The 12345-nt window shown below is 40.6% G+C and overlaps 1 protein-coding gene across 1 annotated transcript; it reads right to left on the bottom strand.

Annotated features, from left to right (window-relative positions):
• Nucleotides 1–7664: 7664 nt before the first annotated feature.
• On the bottom strand, nt 7665–11596 carry tmem100a (transmembrane protein 100a). The gene is made up of 2 exons (XM_083896844.1): nt 11515–11596; nt 7665–8458 (listed from the first exon to the last, which is right to left on the bottom strand). The coding sequence occupies exon 2, from the start codon at nt 8370–8372 to the stop codon at nt 7905–7907; it is 468 nt and encodes a 155-aa protein (XP_083752970.1). The 5' UTR covers nt 8373–8458; nt 11515–11596; the 3' UTR covers nt 7665–7904.
• Between the last annotated feature and the right edge of the window lie 749 nt (nt 11597–12345).

Here is a 12345-nt window from a genome sequence, read left to right as displayed (position 1 = left end):
AGCTAACATAGCTAGTTAGCAAATTGCTGATATGCGCTGCTCTTCTCCTTTAATAAACAGACCGCTCCAGTTCCACTTTAGTCGCGCTAACTGGCGCTAAAAGGAGCTAACGCACATCATCTTTTCTAAAGCAGTGTTGTCAATCAGCCTAAAAAACAATTGGACAATTCCACAAAGTAGAAGCTAGTGATTAGCTAACTAGCATAGGTAGTTGCTAACAAAGCTAGTTAGCGAATTGCTGATATGCGCGGCTCTTCTCCTTTAATAAACAGACCGCTCCAGTTCCACTGTGGGCGTGCTAACCGGCGCTAAAAGGAGCTAATGCACATCATCTTTTCTAAAACAGTGTTGTAAATCAGCCTAAAAAACAATTGGACAATTCCACAAAGATAGTGAATAGCTAACTAGCATAGGTAGTTGCTAACACAGCTAGTTAGCGAATTGCTGATATAGCAAACACATCCGCTCTGTTTGTAAAATATATATTAAAACAAATAATGTAAAGAACTATACTAATACAAAGTCAGCCAGACATACTGTACGCCATCTTTTCTTACGTGTTCTATTATTATTCGATTAGCAAACTAGCATAGCTAGTTAGCTACTCACGAAACATAGCTTAAAAGGTTGCATAGCAAGTTATTTATGGCTAACATAGCTAAAAAAAAAACATCGCTACTTTAAAGTCCTTTTTAAATGCAGCTTCTTGTGTCGTAGACGGCGCAGAAAGGCCACCATTTTTGTTTTTGAAGGTAAAGTTCACAATGAAAAGAAATAAAATGTCCCCAAAAAACGTCCATAATAAAAGTAGCTGTGAAATATCCTCACAATTATTGTTATGTGTGATATCATTTTAAGACAATATCGCCCGATTGATGCACAGTGGACCCCAGGTCATTTGAGTTTACGGGATTTAGCTCCAGTTCTTCGTTTGTGTTCTGATTCTGATTCAAACCACAACATTCGGTTGACATAAAAAAAAAGCTCATATTTTACCCCGCGATCGTCTCTTTAGATATATGGAAGAGGGAGGGGAGAGGTTTCAAAAGAAAAGGGAGGATCTGCTCAGGAAAAGCTGTGTCTTTATAATGGAATGAGAAGCGAGGGCGAAGCCTCCTGCTCCTCTGAGACTGTGGTCGACGCCAACGCTTCACTGGCAGAACATGAAAGAGTCAAAGAGCGAGTCGCTGTCGCTCTGTAGAAACTGTGTTGTTGTTCTGCACTTTTACATGAACTTCTCACAGGGAGAGGTTTCCCAAAGCAAATAACATAAAAACCACATAAAAGACGAGCGGGACGTGAATGACGTGAATCGATCGGCGGCTGTAATAAAATCATCATATTTGACGTGCGTCTTTGCTACTTCGCCCGAATAAAAATGCAGAAAATGTCAGATATTTGTCCAAAAAATTGGACAAATCATACAATTATTTAGTCGCCTGAACGTCCTGAATGAGCAGAGCGCATAGATCTGTTAAAAAGACCTAATAATCCTCAACATTTACAGCAAGGAAATGTCTAAAATCTCAATATTTAACAGAGGAACCGTCGCAAACCGAGTAGAGCAGAGTCGTGCTAATGGAAAAGCGCTAATAGTTAGCTAAGATGAGTTATTAAGTGCTCTTGACATCAGTAACAAACACATATAAAGAAGAACAATACATGAGCCCCAGTTGTTACAGTATTATCTGCTGATTTACCACGTTAGCATCAGGCTAACATCCTGTAGTAGTTGTTGCAGCAGTGTTTTTTCTGCGGACTCATTCTCTTCTACAGTGGCTGTTGAAAATGACGCAAAAACTGTCGATGTTGTCGCTTCCTTCTCATTTCTACAGTGTCCTTATAGCTGTGACGCGCTAGCGTTAGCGCGCAGTCAGTGCTAGTAAATATCACTATACATAGTCGAGCATTTCGTTACCTCATCGCACGAACGTGACGAACACAAAAACATCAACTCAAAACGGAAACGCAAATCAAAAAACCCAAGACATACCGCTTCCTGTTTTGAGTTAAAGTTTTTGTCTTTTGATTTGTGTTTGTGTTTTTTGATTTGTGTATGTGTTTCGTGATTTGCGTATATATTTTTTGTGATTTGCGTTTGTTTTGTGATTTGCGTATGTTTAGTGATTTGCGTATATGTTTTGTGATTTGCGTTTGTGTTTTGTGATTTGCGTATTATGTTTCGTGATTTGCGTATGATTCGTGATTTGCGTATATGTTTCGTGATTTGCGTTTTGTTTTTATGTTTTGTGATTTGCGTTTGTGTTTCGTGATTTGCGTTTGTTTTGTGTTTTGTTTTTATGTTTTGTGATTTGCGTATATGTTTTGTGATTTGCGTACATGTTTTGTGATTTGCGTTTATGTTTTGCACCTAAGGGCCACCGTAGAAAACACAACACATTAGCACTTTAGTCATTTTATTGTGTTTTCTTAATATTTTTGTGTTTTCTTAACGTTTTAAGTAAAACTAAACAACGTGATCCAAACAAACAACATTTCCACAAAGTCTCACAGAGTTGTTCAGTTTGGATCCGTTAGCCGTTAGCTTCGTCTTGCGTCGCATAAAAACCCCGATCTAACCACGACTCAGAGTTTGTGTCTTTTTCTTTTACCACGAACAGAGAAGAGAAGAATAAATAATCAGTAAACTGAACATTCAGAGGACTTTTCTCAGGGTGTGAAAATGAAACGCACCTGTGAGTCGAGCTGTCGTCTCAGATCAGCGTCTCTGAGCTGAAACTCATTATGAACATTAAGGAAACGCTTGTTTCTCAAGTCTGGAATTTCACACTCACACTGTTTTCACATTTATTTAATCAACATTTCTCTTTTCTTTCTTTGTCTTTAATCTTTTCCTCCGTTTGCCTCCTCCCCTTCTTTCTTTCTTTCTTTCTTTCTTGATCTCAGCCTCTTTCATCCCTTCCTCTCATTATTTATTCCTTCATTTCCTTCTTTCCCTGCAAACCTTTTTCCCTGCAGCCATCGCTGTACTAACCTCTGTCCTTCTTTCATTATCCTTCCATCTCTTTTCTTTCTTTCTTTCTTTCTTTCTTTCTTTCTTTCTTTCTTTCTTTCTTTCTTTCTTTCTTTCTTTCTTTCTCTGTCCATCTCATTTCTTTCTTTCTTTCTTTCTTTCTTTCTTTCTTTCTTTCTTTCTTTCTTTCTTTCTTTCTTTCTTTGTCTATCTCTTTTCTTTCTTTCTTTCTTTCTTTCTTTCTTTCTTTCTTTCTTTCTTTCTTTCTTTCTTTCTTTCTTTCTTTCTTTCTCTGTCCATCTCATTTCTTTCTTTCTTTGTCGATCTCTTTTCTTTCTTTCTTTCTTTCTTTCTTTCTTTCTTTCTTTCTTTCTTTCTTTCTTTCTCTGTCCATCTCATTTATTTATTTATTTCTTTGTCTCTCTTTTCTTTCTTTCTTTCTTTCTTTCTTTCTTTCTTTCTTTCTTTCTTTCTTTCTTTCTTTCTTTGTCTATTTCTTTTCTTTCTTTCTTTCTTCTTGTGCGATCTGTCTTTCTTCACTTCCTCCCTAAACTCCTCATCCTAGTTTTCTCTCTCTTTTTTATTTGTCCATTTCCTTCCACTTAATCTTTTCTTTCATAAGATCCATCCTTTCCTCCTTCCTCGTCTCCTTGCCTCCTCTCCTTGTTTGGCCAGGACACATAAACCCAGTGTCCTGACACTTTAGATCCACAGTAAAACAAATATAAATATGACTGCAGCGGCAGCTATTCCTGTTCTTATTTTTACAGAACAGTTTTTTTGTTGTTGTTTGTTTGTTTGTTTGTCTGTCTTTCTGTCGGGACACGGAGTGAAATGACACCACGGGAGGCTGGAAAAGTGACGCACACAGTCTGTGCAGGAGGAGGAGGACGAGGAGGACGAGGAGGAGGAGGAGGAGGACGAGGAGGACGAGGACACTGGTGGACAACACCTGTCCAACCTCATATCAAGTCACCACCTCCGTCTCTTTTTTATTTGTTTGTTTTTCTTTTCTTTTCTCACATTTGGCCTCACGTCCTAAGACGTGGACTTTAAAGTCCACATGGTTCTATAGCACATATCTGATATAGTGTGTGTGTGTGCGTACGTGCGTGCATGTGTGTACGTGGTGATCTCCCCCGAAGTGACAGAGTGTGTTGTAGGTTCTCCTCTGACGCAAGGGAACCGTGGAGTTGTAGTGTCTGGTGTCACACGGACGCATGGCAACGCGAATGCTGCCTATAAATACTTCTTCCACGTCCAGGCTATTTTAATCCCGACAGGGTCAAACGAGAGAGTTCGGCTTCTTTACAGCGCCCGGGAATTTACAGTATACGTCCTGAAACGTCACACGCTAGCTAGCTATAGCGCTCAAAGAGACTCCGACTGAAAGGACTAGACCAGGGGTTCTCAAAGTTTTGATACCTGAGGGCCAATTTAGGAACCCAACATTGGACTGAGGACCGCCAAAGGGGAAAAAAACTGAAAGAAATCCCATTTAACTATGGCGTCCAAAATTTGACAAAACCGACATACTATACTTTGTTGTTCCAAAATTTTATAATATTTGGGGAAAAAAGTTTTTGGTCCAATATTTGACAAAAACGTTGTACAATACTATGTCGTCCCAAATTTGAAATTTTTTTTCAAAAAAAATTTAGGTCCAAAATTTGAAAAAAACGTCATACTATACTACGTTGTCCAAAATGTGACAATTTTTTTTTAAATTTAATTTTGTTCCAAAACTTGGCAAAAACTTCATACTATACTATGTTGTTCAAAATTGTACAATTTTTGGGTAAAAAAAATGTTGGTCCAAAATTTGACAAAAACGTTGTACAATACAATGTCGTCCCAAATGTGACAAATTTTGGACCAAAAAAATTTGGTCCAAATTTTGACAAAAATGACATGCCGTTCCAAATTTGACAATTTTTTTCAAAAAAAATTTCGGTCCAAAATTTGACAAAAACGTCATACTATACTATGTCGTCCAAAATGTGACAGATTTTTGGGAAAAAATGTAAATGCCAAAATTTGACAAAAACGTCATACTGTGTCACTATGTCATAGTAAATACAGTTGTACAGTTTACACTTATTGGTCTGTATCCAGTAATGTCCAATAAACATTTAACAAGCTTAGTAGCTCCTGGATTAAAACTATCAACTGTAATTCATTGCGGGGCCGCCAGAAATGTTTCTGTGGGCCGCCATTGGCCCTCGGGCCGCACTTTGAGAACCAATGGACTAGACAATATGTTTAAAGCAGCGCTACGTAACTCTAAGATGTAAACTGATAACTGTTAAACTCAAACCGTTGTCAAAAGAGTCCGAATTTATATATTTTTTGTGGGGCTTTTATTGACGTTAAGTTGTGCGCCACCTACTGCTCGTCTTGGTGAACTAGCTCCCTGAATTAGCGCTGTGACGTTCACGGACGAGTCGAATCTTTTCAACTGCTCTTTTAAACGAATGATGAGTCGCAGTTGCGAGCCGTTCTTTTTTACGTACGTTTGCGCGAACGACCCAAGTCTTTTGAACGACTCTTCAAGATCCGGACAAATCAGAGGATGGAAAAGTACTTTTGGTTAAAAAAAATTGCGACAAATTTAAAATGGAAACCAGGGCGCAGGTGTTTGACATACATTTTTATCCTTTGGTGAACAATCAGTGATAAATGTCAAATGGAGACCAGGTTTACGTTGACATGTTTTGAGTGTTAATGAGTTTATTAAACCTCATGACGTCCAGTTATTACAGAAAATACAAGTAAACGGTTACAACAAAACAACAACAACAACATTTTCACGACGTGTGACATCGTAATAACGCTTCTCGCCGCGCCGTTACAGCGAAGTGTCGTTTAATACCGAGTATGATGACTATGAAAAGTCAAAGTGCTTTGAGTGAATATAGGAAGGTATTTTGCGGTTAAATGCAGTCGAAGAGAAGAAGAATACGCGAGTACCATCGTTCACGGGCAGGTGAGACGCAGTCACTTCCTGTGCGAGACGCAGTCACTTCCTGTGCGAGACTCAGTCACTTCCTGTGCGAGACTCAGTCACTTCCAGTGCGAGATGCAGTCACTTCCTGTGCGAGACGCAGTCACTTCCTGTGAGAGACGCAGTCACTTCCTGTGCGAGACGCAGTCACTTCCTGTGGGAGACGCAGCCACTTCCTGTGGGAGACGCAGTCACTTCCTGTGCGAGACAAACAAAAGGCATCGCGGAGAGAAGGTGAAGTGTAGAAAAAACGAGGCATGAATCATCGCCGTGGATTTAAATCACAGTCCGTCTCATTAGAATCAAAGCCGCCACATCCAACGGCAGATTAATGGGCGACTTCCTGGACGCGGCTTCACACGGTGGTAATTCATCTTAATTGGGATACGCCGCTCCTGCTGGCTGGGTTCCCAGCTCTCCAGATGTTCCACGTCTGTTTGAGGGGAAGGAAAAAAAACCCAAAGCCTCACAATGTCTTCAAAGCTTCAAAGTTCTGAGCCTCGAGAGTCGGCGCTTTTAAAAGGTCGGTGAACTAAACGCAGCAGATGGTGAAGAACAACATCTGCTCCCAGCTGTGAGATCTTTCAGGATTCAAGTAAAAACACTCCTCTGGTTGGTGACCAGCGCCGTCTTCCTCTCCAGTCTCACCTTCCAGCAGATGGCGCTGGACGCCAGGAGCACCGGCTGTTTGTTTTTTCGTCCGTCCTCGTAAAACGTTATATATCACGAATGTGATTGAAATCTGACGTCCAAAACACTGACAAAACTACCCAGATGTAGCAGAGCGAGCTAGCGGCGATTTGCCGAAGTGCTTCGAGAGCGCTCTCCAAGCACTCTGCAAATAGCCGCTAGTTAGCTAGCTAGTTAGTTAGCTAGCTGCTTTCATAAATGGTCACTTATTTCCTGACATTAGTGTTCAAAGTTCAACGGTCCTTTGGATGTATAACAAACCAACATATTCCAACGTATTTCGACATTGTTACGTGCTTATTTGCGAAAAAATAAACGAAATGTTCCTCGGGCAGAAATGGCCGCCATCAGCCGGCTCGCTCAATTCGCAAAGCATCATGGGTAATTTCGTCCTCCACTTCGTTTTAAACCCGCAATCAGAGCTCAATCAGTCCGTCCTCGTAAAACTCGTTATATATCACGAATGTGTGTAACGTCCAAAACACTGACAAAACTTACCCAGATGTAGCAGCGCGAACTAGCGGCTCTTTGCCGAGTGCTTCCAGAGCGCTCTCGAAGCACTCGGCAAATAGCCACTAGCTAGCTAGCTAGTTAGCTAGCTGCTTTCATAAATGGTCACTTAGTGTTCAAAGCTCAGCTGTCCTTTGGACGTACATCAAACCAACATATTCCAACGCATTTCGCTCAATTAGCAAAGCATCGTGGGTAATTTCATCCTCCGCTTCGTTTTAAGCTCCCAATCAGAGCTCAATCAGTCCGTCCTCGTAAAACTCGTTATATATCACGAATGTGTGTACACGCATCCAAAACACTGACAAAACTTACCCAGATGTAGCAGCGCGAGCTAGCGGCTATTTGCCGAGTGCTTCGAGAGCGCTCTCGAAGCACTCGGCAAATAGCCGCTAGCTAGCTAGTTAGCTAGCTGCTTTCATAAATGGTCACTTAGTGTTCAAAGCTCAACGGTCCTTTGGACGTACATCAAACCAACATATTCCAACGCATTTCGCTCAATTCGCAAAGCATCGTGGGTAATTTCATCCTCCGCTTCGTTTTAAGCCCGCAATCAGAGCTCACTACGTTGTTAAGGGGTTTGATTATAAGGAGAAAAATCGCATTTCCAAAGCCTTACATTGTCTTCAAAGGTTAAAAGTTCTGGGTTCTCGAGAGTCGGGGAAACTAAACAGCAGCACGTGGTGAAGAAGAACATCTGCTCCCGGCTGTCAGATCGCTCAGGATTCAAGTAAAAATACTCCTCTGGTTGGTGACCAGCGCCGTCTGGCTCTCCCGCCGCCGCTCCTTCTTCCTCTCCAGCCTCACCTTCCAGCAGACGGCGCTGGACGCCAGCAGCACCAGGCCGGCGGAGAGGAGCACCAGGCCGAAGTAGGAGATGGTGGAGCCGTGCGAGTTGAAGCTGTACGCCACGGCGGTGACCACCACGCCGGCGATGAGCACCACCACGCCGAACGGGATGGTGCAGCGGTAGCAGGAGAGCTCGGCGCCGCCGGTGGCCGCCGTCAGCTGGACCTCGTTGACCAGAGGGATGTTGACGGCGACGGCTGGAGGAGGAGGAGGAGGAGGAGGAGGAGGAGGAGGAAGAGGACGCTCGTTTTGGTGGTTGTCGTCGTCGTCGTTGTTGTTGTTGTTGGCCTTCTCCGGAGCGGCGGGCGTTCTCATGGCGTCCTTGTGAGCGTCTTCTGCCGGCATCGCCTCCGGGTTCAAACCAGCCGCAGATGGTTTCTCCCGCGCGGCCTCGTCGACCCCTTTTATTGCCTCGCAGCGATCTGCCCGGTCTAAGACAAATAAACCACACAGAGTCAAAGTGGGAAAACACGCAGAGACCCCCGCAGATTCTGTTTTGGTTTTTTCCCCTTCGTTTTTCTGTTGAAATCCAGCCTCCACATTTCACAATTAACCACACACACACACACACACACACACACACACACACACACACACACGCATACGCATGCACATGCGGCTTTAATAAACCGGCGTAACCTCTGCAGCCGCCGCGCCTCTGACCCAGTCAGAATGACGCAGGACCGCTCGGCCCAGCACGAGCTGAGACATTCCCAGGAGAACGCGGGAGATGACATTACAAACTGCTCCGTGAAATGCGAGCAGCTTCCAAATCACCAGCGATTTCACAAGCGACGCTGACGCTGAAGCCTCCCTTTAACCCTCCACACACACACACACACACACACACACACACACACACACACACACACACTCACTCACTCTGTGAACTGGGATTCAAACTAGGGGTTTGGGGGGAAAAAAAAATCCATTCACATAAGAATCGCGATTCTAATCATCCACAATTCTGAATCGATTAATAAACTTCAAAAAAAAAAAATTATAATTTTTTTTCCCCTTTAACCCTTTAAAGGGATAGTTTGGAATTTTGGACATAAGACCTATTTTCCAACTCAGCCGGTGTGATGGAGACGTCTGGAGACTTTTTCAAGAACTTTCATTCAGTTCTTCTAGTTGCCGAGTTCGCTGGTGCTATGGCTAGCGCAAGCTAGCATGGCATTAAAAACACATCTGTGTTGATTAAAAATCAACACAGATATGTACATCGATAGTCTGCCGTTACAATTGATTTGCCTCAGGTGCACTGTGGAGTCGGTATGAGTGTTTTTAATGCCATGCTAACTTGTATCATTGACTTGCGCTAGCCATAGCATCAGCGAACTCGGCAACTAGAAGAACTGAACGAAATTTCTTGAAAACGTCTCCATCACACCGGCTGGAAAATAGGTCTTATGTCCAAAATTCCGAAACTATCCCTTTAAGTTACTAAATGTGTGGTATTGGGACATCACTACATGCAAATTAGCGTATTGAACGTAACGAACGCGCTAACCTACGTCACATGTTGACAATTCTACCGGTGCAGAGCGCTACTATTTTCATTCAGGAAAAGTGCCGACGGATCAGCTGTTTGTTTTTCTTTTTTTTGTCAACGCCGTTTTTTTCCTCCGTTCTCGTAAACGTTATATATCACGAATGTGGTTGACATCTGACAAGATTGAAGTGAACGTCGGCACACACATCAAAAATGCTGACAAAACTACCCAGACGTAGCAGAGCGAGCTAGCGGCTATTTGCCAAGTGCTTTCGAGAGCGTTTGCCCGCTAGCTAGTTAGCTAGCTGCTTTCATAAATCGTCACTTATTACCTGACATTAGTGTTCAAAGCTCAACGGTCCTTTGGATGTGTATCAAACCAACATATTCCAACACATTTCGACATTGTAAAGTGCTAATGGCCGCCATCTTTGTTGAAAAATATCAGCCGGCTCGCTCAATTTGCAAAGCATCATGGGTAATGTCATCGTCCACTTCGTTAAAAAAAAAAAAATATATATATATATTGATTGTTGTTGTTGTTGTTGTTATCATAAGTAAATAAAATGAAATAATAAAAAATGCAAAGAAATAATTTTTCCTTTGCTTTTTTCTCGGCGCGTACCAAGGGTTTTTGTCATTTCTGGGAGAAAAAGGCAGCTAGCCTAACTAGCTTTTATTTATGCTAAAGTTATTATTTTTGTTGTACAGTAAGTAAGTTTTAGTTTTTATTTGTTTTGTTAACTTTTGTCTAAAGTTTGCCTTTGGGTGATCACATTCTCACATTATCTCCTGTTTCTGCGTATTCTATCGAAAACAAAAACAAAAAAAGTAGGTCATGAGACGTTAGCATCGTTAGCTTTAATCTGCGTTAAATTAAAACGTAGTTGTGTGGGTGTTTATATGAGGTACGAAACACATGAAAACAACCCAAAAAATGCTTTTAATGTGTAATAAAATCCACGTCTGCTTATATCGATCATATCTTCGGACTTGTGTGTTTCTGTGTGATGATTTTCTCCATGGAGTTTGGTGCAGGAGAGTGAGCGGTTTTTAAGGAAATTCAGTCGTAAAAGTTGTAAAACGCTGCCTAAAAGTGACAAATAAGTTCTGAGGATATTGTAGACTTAAGAAGGTGTTGGAAAAATTATATTTGGTTTTGGAAATAATAGACAAAAGTTGTTTTTTATAGAATTTGACGCCACTAATATGTAAAAAAAACAAAAAACGCCTGTCAATCAATTGATCTAAAGCCAAATCTGTGTGGCTTCATATTGTGGGTGGAAAATACACACACACACACACACACACACACACACACACACACACACACACACACACACACACACACACACACACAGGATTAAAATCTGCCTCAGAGACACAAACGATGCACAAACACAGGATTTAAGATCGAATTCAACTGAATAAACGGCACAAACTTTTCTGTCGACTAATATTTTCTCGTTGTAAACACATAAATGTTGTTTTAATCTTAATTCTTTCCATTTGTCCATTTCCTTTTCTGCTGCAACAAGTGACTTTTCCACCATCTTATCTTATCTTGACAATGTTAATGCAATAACAGCTATGATTCTTCACAGATGGGACTTTTACTTTGAAGTTTTGACAATTTATTCGTAACTTTTATCACATTATTGTGATACTCAAAGGTTATTTATATAAAAATCACCAGGTTTAACACTGAACATTGCTGCAGATTACTGTGTCATATTATGAGACTTAGGTTAGATTATTAGTGAAGAAAATGAACAGAGGAGATAAATTACCTCTGTTAAACATCGGTGTTAAAAGCTATTCATTTCATTTAAATAATTCCTTCTCATTTTAAAAAAAATAACTTTACTGCAGTTATGATTTGGCTGCAGCTGCTAAAGATAAAGATTTTTTTTCAAAAAAAAAAACAGCAACAAAAGACATAATTATTTAATTTAATTGAATTTAAAGAGAAAGAAGAATCAAGTTCTTTACCTCACAGCATGGGTCCATGCCGCAGTTTCCACAGCGCTGCGCTCAAACAAACGTCTGATCAGTGAAATGAAAAGAATGAGACTCTTTCAAAATAAAAGGTGTCAGTTGTTCCTCGTCTCTCTCTCTCTCTCTCTCTCTCTCTCTCTCTCTGTGTGTCTCTGTCACTCAGCCGTGGCTCGCGCAACCCATCCCTCCTCCTTCTGAAGAGCTGCAGACAAACTCCACCGAACTACAAAGCTCCCGCAGGTGAGAGCAACGCTGCCACATCCGGTCTGGTGTTTCAAAATAAAACGAGCGGCCACGGGGCTTTTCCTACACACTCTCCAGTCAGCTGATGGGTTTATTTTGAAGTTCGAATATGCATGTTTCCGCTGATGGAGCGGAACATTTTTGTTAACAAATTAAATTGTGTAGAGGATTATTTTTTTGTATTATTATTATTTTAATGTGAATTGTATGGAAGCCCAAAGAGGTCAACTCAGATATATATATATGTATGTATATATATGTATGTATATATGTATATGTATATATATATATATGTATTTGTATATATATATGTATGTGTATATATATATGTATATGTGTATATATATATGTATATGTGTATATATATATGTGTATATATATATGTATACATATATATATATATGTGTATATATGTATATGTATATATATATGTGTATATATGTATATGTATATATATATGTGTATATGTGTATATATGTATATATATGTATATATATACACATATATATATGTATATATATACACATATATATGTATGTATATATGTATATATATGTATATATATAAATGTGTGTGTATATA

Source organism: Microchirus variegatus (assembly GCF_963457635.1).
Source record: "Microchirus variegatus genome assembly, chromosome: 10".
In the NCBI taxonomy this organism is placed as follows: Eukaryota; Metazoa; Chordata; class Actinopteri; order Pleuronectiformes; family Soleidae; genus Microchirus; species Microchirus variegatus.
Note: the sequence above shows the minus strand (reverse complement) of the source record. Positions and strands in the feature narration are given on the sequence as shown.